Raw genomic sequence first — 19,899 nt, 5'->3', positions numbered from 1 at the left:
AGCTAAGGCGAAAGTAAGGACTGAGAAATTACAAGTATAAAAACAGCCTTGCACGCAGAAGTGCCTTCATTTTTTGCCAGCAGAGGGAGTAAAGGTTTATTCAAACAGTATTGTTTGATTTCAAGTTAGTGAGGCCCTTACCTGCTGAAGTCCAAAGTGTGGATTGAGCCTGTCTGACTCCTAGGAAATTCTGAACAGGAGAAGCAGCTTCCAACTCCCTGGCCAGCAAACCTTGCCTGAAGTCCCTGGGACCTTATATGGTCTGCTAGTGGTTGGTACATGCCTACACTGATTGGTGGTTGTATCTGATGTTTCTATTGGATTAGGGTTAATGTCCTCATTGGTTGGTTGTTTGAGGGTTCTGATTGGTTTCTAGGTCTGTGATTCAATCATTGTAGGCTTGGTACTGGGGCTAGGGTTAGGATTTCTATTGGAAGTAGGGACTAGGGCTTCCTATGTTATTGGTTGTTGGGAGTAGGGTGGGACTAGGGCTAGAGTTACACTTTTAATTGGAAGTAGCGATTAGGGCTTCTGGTGTGATTGGTTTCTGGACTAGGTGTGGGACTTGGAGTAGGGTTAGGATTTCTATTGGAAGTAGGGACTAGGGCTTCCTATGTTATTGGTTGTTGGGAGCAGGGGGGACTAGGGCTAGGGTTAGACCTTTAATTAAAGTAGCGATTAGGGCTTCTGGTGTGATTGGTTGCTGGTCTAGGTGCGAGACTTGGAGTAGGGTTAGGCTTTCTATTGGAAGTAGGGACTAGGGGTACCTGTGCCATTGGTTGCATGGACTTGTTTTGGGACTACTGGTAGGTCTAGGGCCTTTATTGGACGTAGAGATGAGGATTTTTGAACTGATTGGGTGCTTGGACTAGGGCTAAGATTGGCTGTAAGGTCCTGGTCTCCTATTGGTTCTAGATTTTAGGGCTAGCGTTGTGATTGGATAGTGTTAGGGTTAGGGTTCCTTTGGCTGAAGGGGTCACCTTATTACTAGGGCTATAAAAAAGACCGGGGTTTGGGCGTCTCAGCCCGGGCATCGAGGCTAAGGGCAGAGAGGACAAGGGCAGTTGCCTGGTTGAGACTGTTAAGGGCAGAGAGGTCAAGGGCAGTTGCCTGTTAAGGGCAGAGAGGACAAGGGCAGTTGCCTGTTAGAGCCTGTTTGAGACTGGTCGGGACTAGGGCTATAAATGCTGCCCTTTTTCTCATTTAGCAATACCCAGCCCACACCATCTACATCCACAAACAGAGCAACACACTCACACTTAATATACACCACGCACAACACCATGCACAGATTAATGTACCAGCATGCACTGCAAACCCAACCAAACCACATCTACACACCCTACTATCCCAACTACCACACATATCCACCATCACCTACAAACAGTACACAACTCTATCCTATACCACTAACCAATACACTCATCACTAACACAACGCCAATCAACACCATATATAACTACATCCCATTCAGACACACTCTGCCTGCTGTAATTACACATAACAGACCACCTTTTATCACTAACAAACATATAATCATCCTTCCATCAGTTGTCCAACAAACACCCTCCTCTCCCTTCTACCATAATAACACTAACACACAACACACACTGCACACCACCACACTTTGTAACTCTTGCAACAAACCAGTCTAAGATAAACATTCTCACCTCTACTACATTCCCTCCTACACACAACATACACTCTACTCATAAACACATCACCACCCCCTCTACGTCACAACCTCTTCTCACAAACAATACTACCCAACCAAATCCATTGCATGAAACATATACATCAGCACCCTTTTTCCCTACTCCTCAAAAGCAAAACATATCACACACACCAGCACAACAAGATCTTCAAAGCGCAACACCTCATAATACTTACCATCACAAAATACAAACATATACCCACCTTTCAAACCACACAAAGGAACAAACTCCAATGCCAAGCTTTCACTCTTCCACCACACCTAACACAGATACAGCAATACAGCACCTCTCTTCTAACTGCCTCTCATCCATTGGACAATTTAGAATATTACTACATGACCCACATGCTGCACCACCTCCCCTGACTCATACATCTTCCACCTTAAACACACACAAAAAATATAAGCAACATGCCAAACCTCACAACTTTGCTTCCCCATGTCTACTTCACAACAATGTTACACCACAAAAGCAATACAGCACTCCAACTCACTCTCAAATACCATCTCCAACACATACACATGCAGACCCATCAAAATGCCCTCTTAGCATACTGGATGAAGAACACAATACAGAACAGCTACACGATTGCTATCCTAATACAGCTAATACCAGCACTAAAAACTTACAAACCCACACAATACTGATCACTCTTTTACCTCTTCAGAAAACTATTCAAGATTGGGCCCTTCCCCACATAAGCACCATACGCAAACAGAAATTTACAGCATTCCTCTGTATACAACCATTTTTTTTACTATAGATATGTACCTATCTTTGTGTATTACTTTGTATATACATGTAAAATTATGATGTTGTTGAGAGAAAATAATAATAATAATAATAAATAAATAAAAAACATTTTTGGTCTACATGTACATACATACATTGTGCATCTATGTACCTTCCATGTACTTGGATGTGTGTGTTTGTTACTTTTCTCCTGAAAAAGCATATCCAATGCACTACCCTATTTCTCATCCTGTGCCTCTATCAATATCTTTAATCTGCATATACTTACCTCCTTTATGTTTCTATATACTTTCAATGTAATTATGGATCAATATATTTATCACTTTCTTCTAATTTAGCATTTCCAATGCACTACCCTATTTCTCAGCCTATACTTCGCTCAATATATCTTCTAGCCCAACCTTCTGACTCATCTCAAATTCTTCTACTACTCCTTCCAATGCACTACCGTATCTCTCATCCTATACATCTATCAATATATCCTCTACATCCACTCGCTTATTTATCCCAAACCCCATACCACTACTACGATTGCCAAAATAACCCTTTCTAGACTCTCTCCTACTCTACCCCTCCTTGCATTATCTGACACCTCTTTCTCCATACCGATCCCCTAAAACAAACCTTTCTAAACTCTTCCCTCTGAGTCCTCCCCTCCAAAACTCATTTTTACTCATCCAAAAGCCTCCTCCTACTGCTAAGAACTGAATTTTTTTTTAAAAAACATTCACTCTTATATCCCTCCACTATCCTTTTCAATCGAAATTAACAGACTAACATGTTCACTTCTCAAATTCCATATTAAACTACACTAATATGCTACCCAAATCCACTACTCAAATTACTTAATATTTTTTTACTGTACTAATTTTCAACAGTAATCCTTTATGAGTTCCGGAATGGCGTGCTACTCGCCAGAAAAGCGCTTCAACAACCATCAGGGGTAACAAGTGCTACATGAATGCAAATCTTTCTTCCCCTCTTATCCCTCCGCTATCCTTCTCACTCCAAGTAACTGACTAATATCCACCACTGAAATTACTTCATATTTCACCATATTAATTCACCACTGATTCTTTGTAGGCTTCCTGAATAGCGTGCGTCAACAAGTGCTATATAAATACAAACCTTTGTCCTCCTCTATCCTTCTGCTATCATTCCAAATCCAATTAACTGACTAACCTATCCACCACTTAAAATGTACTTGCATGTTTCACTATACTAATTCAACACTAATCCTCTATGGGTCCCGGAGTAGCATGCTACTCGCCGAAAAAGCGCTCGACGATCAGGGGTAGTACGCACTATATAAATGCAATTACAATACAATAAAATACAATCAGTGGGCGGAGTTAGAGGTGTAGCCAGGATGCGCAAAATATCCCAATCTTTAGTATTTGTTTGGCATTTCACTGACCAGTTACAGCTTATTAAGTTATTTAATTCAACCAATGGATACACATGATTATTTATCCATTTATATGAGTTATTGACATTAAAATAAATTCAGAGAGTGGGATATGTTTCTAATCACAGAATGTCCCAAATATGCTTGAAAGTGGAAACACAAGCCATTTGTTTCCGAACCATGGAGTTTCTGTCGTCAGCAATATACACAGAGACAATCAATTTTACGTGTGTAAATCATCACTGTTTAGGAAATGTTACATAAGAGAAAAGACTACAATGTGTAGGAGTCACATGACAACCATACTAGTAGGCAATATAGTTTAATAGCGATTGATCTGGAGAAACACAAACTCAGAATTTAAAACTTAATACCATGATTGGGGGTTCTCTTTAATAATCATAATTGATTTATATCCAAATGAACACTTGTTGCAACATTAGGATAATCAAAGGCTCAGGGAAAAAAACATAATCCTCTAGTTTATACCTTGCAGTTTGTATGTAGCTCATAGATGAAAGTTAAAAGCTCACTGTTGTTTGTTAGGATTTTAACTTATAAACTGCAAGTAACATAAGGATCTCACTGACAAAAGCAGTAACCCATTTACATTATGTGCACTTTGTGATGGGCATGGTAAATTTTCTTTGCAGCAGGCACGATAACCCTCTTCGCTATCTTTCCATGAGTCAACACTTGCACTAGACAAAGCTCAGATCTCGCTCTAGGAAGAAGTTTATTCACCGTCGTTATCATGGCATTTTTATTATTGCCGAAAATTGCCGGAGGCCACGAAAGAGGCACCAAGTGCTTTTAAAACCATAATATACAATGCCCCCACTCAAAGTCAGCGCCCGTTGCAGTCACACCAGTCGCACCGCCCTAGAGCCAGCTCTTCTCAGGGGTCCTGTGACCTCAGTTACAGAGTCACTGTTGCATAGGCCTGTCCGCAAGACTGGAGTTGAACTTCAGTATGGATTGTGGTGGGCAAGCCTTCAAGGTGAACAAACACTTGCCACTGCTAGGGTCCACGTGCTGGTGCTAAGACACCGGGACTTCTCTTGTTTTGCGGGGCCTTCTAAGGTCTAGCATGGGAATGTGCTCCCTCAGGAGATTGGTCTGGGGGGCTGGTCATGAAGGCTGAACCTGGTTCCCCAGTTCTAAATTTGGAAGCTCTGACCACAGTGCTACATCCACTTCCTCACTGAACACCATACTGCCCCACTGAGAGAAATTCAATCAATCAATCAATCAATCAAAAAACTTGTATAGCGCACTACTCACCCGGAAGGGTCTCAAGGCGCTTGGGGGAAGGGGTCCGCTACTGTTCGAACAGCCAGGTCTTGAGTTGTCTCCTGAAGGCGAGGTGGTCCTGGGTCAGCCGAAGGTGGATTGGGAGGGAGTTCCATGTCTTGGCCGCCAGGTAGGAGAAGGATCTGCCTCCGGCGGTGGCTCTTCGGATGCGTGGTACGGCGGCAAAGGCGAGGCTAGTAGACCGTAGCTGGCGGGTGGGCGTGTAGAAGGTCAGGCGGTCGTTGAGGTACTTGGGGCCCAGGTCGTGGAGGGACTTGTGTGCGTGGGTGAGGAGCCTGAACGTGATCCTCTTGTTGACAGGGAGCCAGTGCAGGTCCCTCAGGTGGCCGGAGATGTGGCTGCGTTGGGGGATGTCCAGGATGAGTCGGGCGGAGGCGTTCTGGATGCGTTGGAGTCTTTTCTGTCGCTTGGCTGTGGTTCCAGCGTAGAGGGTGTTTCCCTAGTCCAGTCGGCTGGTGACGAGGGCCTGGGTGACCGTCTTCCTGGTTTCGGTCGGGATCCATCTGAAGATCTTGCGAAGCATGCGTAGGGTGTGAAAGCATGATGAGGAGACGGCGTTGACTTGTCTGGTCATCGAGAGGGAGGAGTCCAGGATGAAGCCTAGGTTGCGTGCGTGGTCTGTTGGCATGGGAGTGGTGCCCAGGGCTGGGGGCCACCAGGAGTCGTCCCAGACGGAGGGCGATGGTCCCAGGCTGAGGACTTCCGTCTTGTCTGAGTTCAGTTTCAGGCGGCTGTTCTTAATCCACTCGGCGACGTCTTTCATCCCTTCGTGCAGGCTGGTTCTGGCGGTGTCGGGGTCTCTGGTGAGGGAGAGGATCAGCTGGGTGTCGTCGACGTAGGAGATGATGTTGAGGTTGTGTTGGCGTGCGATGGCAGCAAGAGGGCTCATGTAGATGTTGAAGAGGGTGGGGCTGAGAGATGATCCTTGCGGAACGCCGCAGATGACTTCGGTGGCCTCGGATCGAAACGGGGGGAGGCAGACTCTCTGTGTTCTACCGGCGAGGAACGAGATGATCCACTCCAGTGCCTTCTCTTGGATGCCGATGTTGCTGAGGCGTTGAACTAGGGTGCGGTTGCAGACAGTGTCGAACGCTGCCGAGAGGTCCAGGAGGATGAGTGCCGCTGTTTCCCCGTTGTCGAGCAGGGCTCGGATGTCGTCGGTGGCTGCGATGAGGGCGGTCTCTGTGCTGTGGTTGGCTCTGAAACCGGACTGCGAGGGGTCGAGGGATCCGTTCGTCTGCTGCCTTCAACTACAATCCAATTTGACCTGCTATAAACAACTGGATGCAACTGAATTAAAATTACACACTAGGCAAGAGCAATATGCTGGCTAAAAGAAAATGTAACAATATCCTGGAAAAAGCAAGCACTCATAGGGAATGAAAGATTAAATAAAGCATGTTAAAACAGGAACAATATCGTAAACTTAACGCTTTTACACTCACTATTCAGAAATCAATGAGTATTTTTGTCAGAAAAGTTAAGGACATAACTACAGGGCCCAGAAAGGACCCATTTCAATGTCCACTGCTTATATGATTACAAAACGTGAGCAGTATGGTTTAGAAAGACCACATTCGTGAACACAAAGCTGCCGTACACATTTTGTTTTCCAATCCACCCATCAACCATGTATTGCAGTACCTCCAGGTGTGGTGCACTTCCACACCAGGGAAAACAATGCTGTTCAAAGAAAGACAAGAAAACAAAAGTAGTGCTTCACTGGCAAACTCTGTAAAGTGACGCTAATGAGTTTGGGTTTGAATAAAACCAATCTGGCCACTTTAAGAATACTCTCTTTTGCTTTATATTGTTATTTATTTTCATAATTTGAACCTTTTATTTCAGAGGCTGCAGTTTGGAATTCAAAAATGCCAAAAACGGCATTTCCAGCAAAAGTGTTTTTCTTTTTTGCATCCATTTCACAGGGGAACAAATGAACGAAAGGAAGAAAGAGAGGGTGAGAACCATTTCTTGAGTCACGGTTTTCGGTAAGTGAGGACGAACTAAACAGAAAGAGAGGGAGGGAATAAGAGTAGAAAAGAGAGACGGCATGCAGCCAGCGGCAGAGCAGAAGCGGACACTGTCCTTGTCTTGTCTGGGAAGCAAGAGACAGAGACCTTTTCCCTCTCTGCTCCCTGCCCATCCCCGAACAGCCACTAATTCTGAGCCTTCTCTGCAGGCCTTGGATATTTCTGACGTCCAGGGACGCATGTTCAAAATGAAAAAGTAGGGGAACGGAATCTATAGAATTAAAGAAGTAGGCGATCCCGCCCACTTCGACCACTGAGCCTTCTAGACAGGCTTTGTGCTGAGGGAGAGACAGTCGCATCAGCTACTTTCCCTCAGCACTGCAAGCCTTTCAGGGCAGAACATGGCATGTGAGAGCTGGCCTCAGCTCTACCGGCTCTCCAGAGACACCGGCCTCGACTTATTTCACACAGGCCGGCAGCCTCAGTATCCTAGAATCTCCAGTTTATTTAATCACGTTTTAAGTATCCTGCATTGGGCATTCTAGCCTGCAGTCAGGAGGACTTCTTCCGCTAGGAAAGCACCAAGGCATTCTAGGAAACTTACATTTGGGTGTGACTCCAGGGATCTCATGTTATCCAACATCAGATGTCTGAGGAGTGTATCCAATTCAGGTTTCATCTGGAAATGGGCAACTTAATTCTAGAATTTGTGTTTATGAACCTGGCAATGAGACTTACCCTGGGAGAACAGACTTGGTGATGAACTGAGGAGACAGGAGTGAAGTTAACCTTCCCATACACTCCTAATCTGTACTTTCACCAGTACAGACAATGGCCGCACCGTTGACATGGAACTGGACATTTGGGAGCCTATTCGCATAAGCATTTTTGAGTATGTATAAAAGTACTACTGTGTGCTCTTTTATGTTCTCTTATTGTTAATAAGCCCCATAACATCTAAAATGGAAATACAATTGGAATATTCAGAGAATATTCATATACATTTAATACAAATAGGTTGATAAAACATTTAGTACAAATAGAAGGGATTGTGCCCTCTTTAGGCTTTTGGTAATAGGGAGATGGGTGTTTTGCAGAAACCATCGGCATTCATTTTGTAGGTACATTTTAGCCTGCATTACATTTCACTTTTTTGTAATAAATACAGATTTTTGAGTAGATATACGTGAGTAAGGTGGGGATTTGTGCACCCCGTCCTGAAGAAGGAGTTCCTACTCCGAAACATGTTGACGCACACAGGAGGTGATGTACATTGCATTGCATAAACACCTCCAATCCCACCTTTTTAATAGTACCAGCCCTGGGGCCCATTAAATCTTTTGTGTCTACCCCACGAGCCAGGTTCTTTTTAAATCATCACTCACTTTATAACCCCACCACTCTCTCACATTTTCAAAACCCTCACACGCACCACACATAGTCATTTAAGTAAGTGCTCCCACGTAGTCGTAGGTAGTAGCACGCCGCATCCCGTAGAGGGGTACGAAGACCCCAATAATGAAGCATGACACCAAGGGTCCTTTTGGTGTGTGAGGGGTATTTTACAAACACTGAGTGCTCCCCACCATTGTAGGGAACACCCTTTATTCACAGGTGTATTGTCATTGTTCATTCATATCCAGTTAGGGAGAACGAATACATACGATAACTCTCTCTCTCCCTTTTTGTTATTTTCATAAATATTTTCCACACCTACTTCTCCCGTAGGATAATATTGGGTTACCTTATTACATTTAATAAGTCATAACTTTGATTTGGAAATGGATTGACAGGTTGAGTTTGGTGTCTAAAGAATTGTAATTAAAAGCTGTTTTAATGGCAAAGTTGGATTTTTAATCACAATACTGAAAATGCCACTTGAAAATTGGCATTTTCTTCTCCTAACAATTTGGCTCCTGCAGCCTAATCCTGGGTCAAATGACTAGGTGCAGCTGGCAGGGGGTGTTTGTGTATTGTTCCCAGAAAGTGGGACAAAGGGGAGATAGGTTTTGGCAGGCTGGGCCACCCCAAGTTAATGAGGGGGAGGAGCTGTCGCCTACCACACTTGCACATCACAAAGGCTCTGCCTGAGCACTCTCACAAAGGGGTTGTCACTAGTCTTTAGTGATCCCAGATAAGCTGGGGACAGGATAGGGAGGAGGTGGATGCCGACACTTCAGGGGGTGGAAATCCCTAGAAGCTTCCTCTACTTCAAAGAGGGCACCAGGTATAAATATTGGCCCTCAGACTTTAGCTCTTCAGATCACTTCTGGACCTGTGTACTCTGCCAGGAAGAAGGGCTATCCAGCTGTAAAGCCTGCCCTGATGACCTGATTTTATGCCCAAGTACTGATCTGCTACCCAAGGACTAGTGTTGCTAGACTCTTCTGCTGTTGGCTGCCCTGCTGAAACCAGCCTTTCTGTGTGAAAAAAGGATCTGTCCTCTTTTTTGCAAAAGTAAAAACATTTTTTTAGTATAAGGTCCAGTCCTGGCAGAGCTCCAGGGGTTGGATAACATAAAAATACATTGGGTGGCAATATTTTTTTGCACGAGGGATGATGTTTTGCTTCATTTGCGCAACATAATGAAAGTGTGCAATTTGCTATTTAGAATTAGCACCAACATATGAAGCTAACATAACACTTTTGAGAACTGGTGTATTTTTGCCACCCAACGGATCTCATGTACGAACTAGTAACTGCTTGGCATCTGCGAGCAGGGCCAGACTGGCCGTAGCCGGCACCGGGCATTTTTTCCGGTGGGCTTCCAGGGTGGGCACCGGTCTTAGACCCCTGGGGGCCATTTTTGTTACCTGGGCTGATGTTGCAGCTTAGCTGCAATATCGGCCACCAGCAACAAAAATGGCACCAAGCTTCCGAATCCCTCCCCCACTCCCATGGCACTGGGCCGGCCAAGCTCTTTGACAAGGCCGGTTTCGATTCCCAGTCCGGCCCTGTCTGCGAGAAACTGGCTGATGCCATGGTCACCCTTCCCACAGTCCTACTGTCTCATTTAAAGCTGTCTGAATCACTACATTTCCAACTGCAAGGTCTCATTTTTCCTCCTTTCAGAGATAATTGTGTTATTGTCCTAAAAAATAATCCCTAGCCCCCACTAACACTTGGGGGGATTTGTTTCAGAAATACAAAAAAATGGTGTACGGCCACTATCTCATATCAAGCTGGCAGGGATCTCTAAATGAAGCGGACAGTCAGAGGAGACACCAGATTGGCTGATCACCCGCGAAAGTCATAGTGACTTTATACCATGCAATTAGTGGGATAATGTGGATGAATATACCTCATGCTTAAGAAGTTCACAATGTTCAATTTTTCTCTATTGATCTAGTGATGAAATACCTCAAACTTGAACAAAAAGTGACAACATTGAGAAGACTGTCCCATGGCCTGTTATTGCAAGACAACACCAACGTTTTACAAACCCGGAAGTAATAAACAACTTGAGCTAAGCAAGAAATACTAGGGCTATGTCCTACACATTCCAAGTGCTTACAATATATATATGTATATGCCTTTTTACTGCATTCATGCTGATCCCAGCATAAACACTGTCAATTAGACTCCAAATAGTTCTGTGTTGACCTCAAAATCAACATCGAAGTGCAAGAAAGGAGAAACAATAAACTTAGATTACTATCCAGTCTAGTTTTTAATAAGTGTTTGGAACTGGATGTTAGCTAATTTAGCAGATGCAGGATCTGGGGCAGAGGAAGATATACTGATCACATAAATGTAGTCAAGTGAGGGAGTTAGGCTGAGTACTCCTGTCTCCTGGTTCAGTTTTTTATCACTTATCTCTAGACCATATATTCCATCAGTTAATTGACAAAAATGATATGTGCCTATTCTGTTGGACCAAGAAACTCTATGGCCACCTGTATGACCCCAGGCTTGAGAAGCTGAATACTAGTGCCATCAGGGATTGTGAGAAAACTTGGGACCAACTTTTGTGTTAGAATAAACACAGCAAGCAATAGTGAGGAAGAGCTGGTTTAATCGTCTTGGTCTCTGCACCGCCGCCGCCTCACACCAACGTTCTATCACAAACGCCTTGCTAACATTCCAGAGCTCTGATAACACGGAAGGGGAGGGGTGTTGGGACATACCATTATAGGTGACAGTAAAACGGAGATTACAACACATCTCCCTCTGTACAGAAATAACAACAGTTTACAACCATTCCTCTTTGGAAGAGAAACTACTACACAGTCTTAAGTTACATAGTCTTTTTGCCAACTCGGTGGCTGGCGCACCCTGGTTCCTCTGGTCTCTTGACTATCCGGCCATATGACATCCTGGTTTTCCTCACCAGTGGCCATTGAACACAAACATCGGGGCAGGCACTTACATTGTCTATGCTCCATGTACTTCCGTCTTCCAGCACCAGAGAGTTATTGTTCACTCTTTGTACTCTTGCAGGTTTGGAGAAAGATGACACTTTTGCACGTCCAATCACTGGCCTTTTGACTACCACCCATTGTCCAACCTGAAACTTCCTGCTAGTGGTGCCCCATTTCTGGTCGTACCTGGTTTTGTAATCCACTTGATGTCGTTCCACCTTGTCACTCACCGACTTTCTGTCCACCCACACCGGATTACCTCCATTTAACCAGTTGGGGTTAAGCTTAGACCCAGGATTCCTCCCTTTGAGGGATACGAACGGGGATACTCCTGTCACAGCATTTGGAGAGGAATGATATGACCATAGTGTTTTCCTAATAACCCCCTCTACCGGTTCATGCATAGAAACAGCCATTTGAATAGAGTTCTTCAACATCCTGTTTGCCCTTTCCACCATGCCATTAGCTTTGGGACAGTAGAAAGGTGTTCTTATATGTGAGATGGCTAACTCAGACAAGAACTCATTAATTGTATCTGACGTAAATTGAACGCCATTATCTGTCACGAGAGTGCTCGGAATACCTTCAGTAGCAAACACTTCCTTCAAAAACTCTACAAAGTCTTGTGTAGTTATAGTTGGGACAAACTTGGTACAGATCACACAATGTGAGTGGTAGTCTATAATTACAAACATAAATCTCTGGTTGGTTTTTAGTAAGTTCATGGGACCTATTATGTCAATTCCTAACTTGTCCCATGGTTTACTTGGCACTTCTACTGGAATGAGTGGAGCCTTATGTACCACCTTAGATTTGTCACTTCTACCACACGCTTCACAGTCCTTTACCATGCTCTCCACCAACGCATCCATCCTGGGGAACCAATAGTTTTGTCTAAGCTTACTTTTCGTCATGCTTCTTCCCGGAAGACCCTCATGTGCTAACACTATGATCCTGTCTCTCATGCCACCCGGTGGAATGACCTTGTTCCCTCTCCACACCTGACCATTCATGTTGGATAATTCGTTTCTCACTGTCCAGTAAGGTTTAATGTTTTCAGATAACTCACTGTCACGTTCTGGCCACCCCTCCTCAATCAACTTCCCCAGTTCTTTTAACACCGGGTCCTTATGGGATTCATTCTCCCACTCCTCCTTACTGATTGCCGGGTGTTCAACTGCGAGGATGGCTTCCTCTGGTGGAGCATCCACATTGTCTTCTCCCTGTATGGGCAACCTTGACATGCAGTCTGCTATGGTATTTTTCTCACCGGCCACATAACACAGAGTGAAATTGTAGCCTTGCAGTGCGAGTATCCACTTAGCAATGCGGCGGTGTGGCCCTCTCAATATTTTTAGTGGAGAATAATGGTATTAATGGTTTATGGTCAGACCTCAGGGTAAAGGGAATTCCCCAAAGGAAGAATTTAAAGTGATTTATAGCCCAATAACATGCTAGGGCTTCCCTTTCAATGGTGGAGTAATTGGACTCTGGGTCCTTCAGCGCCCTGGAAGCGAAAGCAATTACTCTCTCACATCCATCAATCCTTTGTGTAAGGGATGCCCCTAGTCCTTTGCTACTGGCATCCGTTGTCAATGTAGTCTTTTCATTTGGATCAAACATGCCTAATGTGGGTGCTTTTGCGATGGCCGACTTAACATATTTGAACTCTTTTTGGCACTCCCCACTCCAAACAAATGTACTGCCCTTTTTCAAGAGTTCCCTCATTTTGCTTGTGTGGCTAGAAAAGTTCTCAATGAACTTGGTCATGTATTCTACCAATCCCAGGAATGATCTGAGCTCCTCCTTGTTAGTGGGAGCGGGAGCTAACATTACTGCATCCACCAGGCTGGTTTTAGGCTTAACTCCTTCACCTGAAATGGTGTGCCCTAAGTAAGTTACAGACTTGACCCCTATCTTGCACTTGTCCTTTTGAGTGGTAAAACCAGCTTTACTCAATTTACACAAGACCTCTCTTAAGTTCAAGTTGTGCTCATCCTCTGAGTCCCCATAAATTAGTATGTCATCTTGGAAGCACAAGATTTTACTCAGGCCTTCCAGTATGTGCTGCATAATGCGTTGGAAGACCGCTGCCGCGGACGCCAAACCAAATGGCATACGGTTGTATTGGTACGCCCCAAATGGCGTGATGAAGGAAGTGAGGCTTTTTGACTCAGGATGTAGGGCAACCTGATGGTACGCCGCCGAAAGGTCCAAAACACTGAAGAATTTGGCCCCCTTCAACACACTAAGCATCTCATTTATTCTAGGGAGAGGCTGCCTCTCTACCCAGATGTTGGCATTGAGATCCCTAAGATCCACACACAACCGAATCCCTTTGCCCCCACCCTTTGAAGCTACCACAATGGGGGCGAGCCACTCGGAGCTCTCAATCTTTTCAATTACGCCATTGGACTCCAACTTCTCTAGTTCTTTTTTTAATGAGTCTCTCACCACCAACGGCACGGATCTTGCTTTATGTACCGTAGGTTTGTAATGTTTTTTTAGCTTTATTTTATGGAGGAATCCTTTCAATAATCCCAACTCACTAGAGAATACCTCAGGGAACTCCTCACACACCTCACTACCAATGCTAGGTTGTTCCACCAGGTACACCGGTTCCAAAGCATTGGGGTCCAATTTGATGCCTAGGTCCTTTTGATGTTTCCACCCCAGTAAACATGAACCTTTCGCAGTTAAGTACACTTTTCACACAGTGACTCTATCCTTGAATCTGATGTGCATAATGACCATTCCTACCAAGGGTATAGTATCACGATTGTATCCTCCTGGGTTGATGTCTGGGGGCAAAATTTCATATACTTTGTCAACAGACCTGGTTTTAAATGAAGTTTCATTTATAAGTGTGTACGGTGAACAAGAATCTGCATATACATTGTAGGGAACATTGTCAAGCATGATCTCACACTCTGGGTAACTACAGACAGAACTCTCAAGTGATTCATTAACCAGGAATACAATGTCCCCTCTGGGTTCCTCATCATCCAAAATAACATGGGTCACTTCTTTTTTTATATCATGACATACTTTGGTAAAATGTCCCCTCTTGTTGCACTTCCTACACATTGCACCCCTAGCTGGACACTTTACACTATTAGCTAGGTGATTAGGATTTCCACACCGGAAACATTTCAACTTCTGTGACTCATCCCTCAGGAATGAACTCCCTTTCTGTACAAACTTGCCTTTATCATGCTTGTTGGACACTTTCATTACTTCCTCTTCACATACATGTTTCACTTCAACAGCCTCCTTCATCTCATTCATGCAGAAAGCCGTATGTTCGATGCTTTTCGCTATATCCACAGCCTGTTTCAAATCTGGGGCATCTGCAAGTAATTTTTCTTGTATTTTCCTATCTGAAGTGCACCTAACCAATTGGTCTCTGATCAGAGAATCAGTGAGGTTACCAAAATCACAAGTAGAGGACAACCCTCTAAGGACCGCTATGTAATTCACTACTCGCTCATACTTCCCTTGAGACCTTGAAAAGAATTTGTGTCGCTCCAACACCACATTTATTTTTTTTCCAAACTGCGCCTCTAGTTTCTTCAAAGCAATTTGGTATACATCTGCTGGAGCATCGCCTTCACCACCTCCACCACTGCTTTCATTCTCCATTTCTGGTAAATTATCATACATCTCTCTAGCGTGCTTACCCAAATTATGCAACAAGATGTGCAACTTCCTAACCGATGAGAACCTGTTACCTCCTATAGCTATTAAGTAAGACTCAAAAATTCTTTCCCAATTTTTCCATGGAGTGAGGGGCTCACCGTCCTCATTTAGGAAGGGTGGTGGTTGTGACATTGACATTGCTGTAGCCATAATAAATGAGGTTATGCCTGTGTACTAGGTACAGGAGTTGAACTACTTTGCTAACACTTCTCACCCACGTACCTACTTAAAATTTTCTAGCACAATGGAATGCTTTTTAAACTAAATTTCCAAGTAGGGTACACACAACTTGTATCTCTCCACCTCCACTATTACAGACAACCCTAGGTAGACAAATCAGCATCCAGATACCTGTAATACTTTACTACCCACAGTTTTAATGTCAATAGGCACCCTTGCTTCCAGAGTCTTCTAAAAGCTGTGCCCATCAGCGTGAAAAGCGAGATGAGGATTCTGACAAAATTCCCAGGCGCAGGCTGAGCCTGTCAGCGTGATCTTTAACCTTCAGTTTCCAGTGTGAATAGGCACCTCCACCCTAGCTGCACAAGAATCTTATATTAGCTGTGCCCATCAGCGTGAAAAACGAGATGAGGTTCCTGACAAGATTTCCCAATGAAAACTGTGCTTGTCAGCGAAGAATCCTCATCTGTGCTTCATTCCCGTAGGCTCAACATCAGCTTTGTCTATAATTGTATAGGCTTCAAACAAGGCTCAGGCTCCTCTATTGAGGGAACTGCCGCCAAACCAGATGCACAGCGTCACTCCTGCATTTAGGTTCACTCACTGGACACCCTCTCGTGACTTGTAAACTCCACACACTCACAGCTTGGCTCTGCAGCTGAGAAATGACGGAGCGCTAAACTGCAGGATTAGCTGGATACTGTAGGTGGCATCAAAGCTGAATTATTCAGCTGACAGTTCTCCTCTGAAGGCTTCTCCGCAAAGTCTATCACACGACTCTACATGCCAGGAGAAGATTTACGGCTGCACAATTACTCTGGCACCGTGACAATAAATTACTTGGTTTCCGAGATACTTCGGCTAAAGCGCCGTTCCGTTCAAAAGTCTCACAGTGGCAGCAGTTACTAGTGGAGCGTCACCCCTTATACAGTTCACGGAGCGAGGCCCTCCGAACAATAAGTTTAGCACTGGCCTGAATTAACACCAGTCCTTCCGTGAATGTCACATGTAACGCCTCAAGGAATCAATCATAAAGATATGCGGGACAGTCTTATCACACGCACAGTTCGCCAAAATCTGTCCTCCGCTTACCAGCGGTACACTGCGCTCACTTTAAAAGATGACTCACGGTTACTTCTCGGGCTGGCTCGGCAGTGCTGGATAAACGAGGGAAGACCAGGACCTGCCCCACGCGCAGCCCCGTCGCCAATTTGTTAGAATAAACACAGCAAGCAATAGTGAGGAAGAGCTGGTTTAATCGTCTTGGTCTCTGCACCGCCGCCGCCTCACACCAAAGTTCTATCACAAACGCCTTGCTAACATTCCAGAGCTCTGATAACACGGAAGGGGAGGGGTGTTGGGACATACCATTATAGGCGACAGTAAAACGGAGATTACAACATTTTGCCTTACCTTCTGTGCAATGTGGACCACTCCATCCCTGACAGCATGCCCTCACTGTTTTGTTCCAGACGTTGGGCCTTGTATCTTCAGGTCTGTACATAAAAAAACAGTCAAAACCATGGTCTTTTAGTAAAGGTGGACATATTGTCTGACACCAAAAGCTAAATATTCAAAGAGGCCCACCAGGACCACGCACATAATGTGGCCCAGTGTTCGTGTATGGTACAGCAGGCCTGTTGAGTGATCCTTTCTGTGGATACAGCGGAAACACACTACAAAGGGATTACTCAAGAGGCTGTCCAGAGGATAATCTAGAAACTGGGAATATTAGCTGTGATTTATGCGTACACAACTTTCAAAAGACCTAGCAAACAAGGACAATATGGCCGCTCAGTGTGCCTTTTAGGTAGTTTGACATTGTTTCCCCGGAATTATACCAAAAGGCTGCATTTAATTTCCCTAAGAGGCAAGCATGTCTTTTACATTTGATACTCAGAGGGAAACTGATGTGTAAATTGTGCAATGGATTTGGCTGCATATCACCAAAGTGTTTTATACATTGTGGCCTTTTGTACCGTGCAGAACTTACCCTTTCTCCTTAAATGCCATTGGCCTGTAAAACATGAATTCCCCAAAGTGCTCCTTAGTGTACAGCTTGTGGGAGGTAGGAAATGTAAAATGTAATTTGTTCCATGTAATACCAAGAAGTCATGCTAACTTATGATAAACCCTATATTGCACACTACATCACAATACATCTCACCCCCGGCACCACGGTCCCTCAGTACCTACTTGTAGATGTAGCACATGGAGGACGCTCTGTTTTCTGAATAGTATCGGGCTATGCCAGTGTCCCCACCATACACCTGCCGCATCCTCTCCTGGTCCAGCTGCCATCCCTCCAGGTTGTACTGGTAGACGTTGGCGCAGGGCACCTGCTGCTCTTGCCGTGGGTTGACAATCTCTTCATCGGTGACCTGTACTGTCTGGTCGCACCAGCGCCTGCAAGAAGAAACAACGACAAGGATGAGAAACACGGTCAAACTCTTCTCTGCCAATGGCGCAAGGCACACACACTAGATGGGGGCATAGGAATTATTGACAGGAATGGCCACGCTGCCAACATTGAATTTGTTTTGTACATATTTATGAGTCCATAGACCGTTATTTCAACAAATTCCAAAAAGGGCTCCTGACTAGATGGGTGGGTAAGCTTCACAGCTTGAGTGACGAAAGTGTGTTCCACAATCTTTGTGGTGGGAGTGCATTTACCACAGCTCCGGTGCTCTGAGTGACTTTCACATTTTGGGTCCTGGAAGTGAGTTTCTCGCTCTGGAATGTGTGAGTGAACGTTCCACAAACAGGTTTATGGAAGTGAGTTCTACAGTCTGAGTGGCTGAGGCACATTCCACAGTCTGAGTGTTGAAAGAGAATTCAGCAGTCTGGATAGTGGAGATAAGTGCTGCAGTCTGGGCGTAGGCCGTAGGGAGATACCTGGGTGGTGGGAGTGAGTGCCCCGCTCTCAGCTTTCAGCTAGAGTTCAACAAATTGGCTGGTAGCAGTGAGTGCCAAACTCTGGGTGGTGGGATTGAGTTTATTTAAGTCTGGGCATTGGTAGAAAGTTCAGCAGTCAGTGATGGGAATGAGTGCCACAGCCTAGGTAGTGATAGAGAGTTCAATTACCTGGGTGGTGGAGTGAATACCAAATCTGAGTGGTGGAAGTGAGTTTAACGGTCAGGGTGATGGAAGTCAGGCTCCCAGTCTGGGTGGTATGATGGTCTAGGTGTTAGGTGTGCTATAAACTAGGTAATTGATGAAAGTTAGCGCCATCTACAATGTTTTAGGATTTCTTAAAAAGGCCATGGATGACAGAAATGAGTTCCTCTTTCTAGTCAGTGAAAAGGGGGACCAAGTGCTGCATTTTACAGCACAGTTCTACAAAGAATTTATCTAGGAATTGATAGGCTTTTCATGTAGTATCGGTGCATGTGTTAGGGGACGATGATATACAACGGCACTATTGCCCACACATGCACAGTTGTGCATAATCTAATAGACTCAAATGGTTACACAGACTTTCATTGATGTTTCTGTTTATTTGGAGATGCAGCCCACATTTGCACGCCCTATCCTCCTGGACTGGAGCTCTTGTAATCAGTTGTTTGGAGCCAAACTCCTAGTTGAGATAGCTCTCAGTGATGTGCAATACTTTTTTGGTAATTGATTGGCACTTACACTGACCTTTGTAGACAGTACCATGGACAGATATCCTCTCATCAGGGGTAGCAAACGGTTAACAATGTTTATACTAGGAATTATTGGGCTTATATACTGCACCTAAGCTCGAACTGTCTACACTGTCGACACAAAGTTATAGGACTAAAACATGTCGTTGGTGTTTGTTGTCTCACTGGGAGTAACAGGCAGAGTCACTTTCTGCACCTCAGGTGACATATCTGCCAGAATTAGCGTGGGGAGTGGATTGGACATCCCGCTAGCGGAAACACACCTAGCACCAATATTGGGTCTGCCATTGTGCCAGAAATGGCGGCTGATCAACCATGTGATCTAGAAGGTAAGTATGTGTAACCCACCACCATAGCTGATGTAGTTCCCCAATGAAAGAATGCCATGAAAATGGCAGCAGGCTGCCACTTAACGTTAGCAGAGTATCCTCAGCATGCTGAGAAATGACTTCTTCCCTGCCTGTCAAAGAGACTATTTTAGACAAGATGATACTACCAATTTGAGAGGACCCTCTCTGACTCTTCCTTGTTTTGCACCTCTTCTATTGCATTGCATTGTGCATTAGTTGTTCCAATCTAACAAATGACATAGGACCGACTTCTAGGCACAGCAAAAAGAAGGCATACATAAAGCATGAATTAAACAAGACTGAAACAATAAAATAGGGAACTGTGTAACGAAAATCCTCTTTTTGTACCAAAGTTTTGAACTCTTGCTGCTGGTTTCTCAACTCTGAGAATGTACTGAGTCCTGCTAACCACACATCAGTGCCAGGGCTCTGACCCATACTAGTATAATGTTTGATTGGCTTATACCCAAATGGCATAACTTAACCTAGTATATGG

At 44.5% G+C, this 19,899-nt stretch overlaps 1 protein-coding gene across 1 annotated transcript in view; it reads right to left on the bottom strand.

Moving 5' to 3' along the window:
- The window catches only part of LOC144784018 (SCO-spondin-like), a 1,726,865-nt gene that overhangs the window by 1,695,190 nt on the left and 11,776 nt on the right, over positions 1 to 19,899 (bottom strand). Inside the window, exons 2-3 of the mRNA XM_078662721.1 lie at positions 17,600 to 17,809; positions 16,817 to 16,899 (exon numbers count right to left, since the gene is read on the bottom strand). Of these exons, the coding sequence (XP_078518847.1) occupies positions 16,817 to 16,899; positions 17,600 to 17,809 (293 nt within the window). The remainder of the gene's footprint in view (positions 1 to 16,816; positions 16,900 to 17,599; positions 17,810 to 19,899) is intronic.

Source organism: Lissotriton helveticus, chromosome 10 (genome assembly GCF_964261635.1).
Source record: "Lissotriton helveticus chromosome 10, aLisHel1.1, whole genome shotgun sequence".
Taxonomy (NCBI): Eukaryota; Metazoa; Chordata; class Amphibia; order Caudata; family Salamandridae; genus Lissotriton; species Lissotriton helveticus.
The sequence above is the reverse complement of the archived record's forward strand: the minus strand, read 5'-3'. Positions and strand labels throughout refer to the sequence as shown.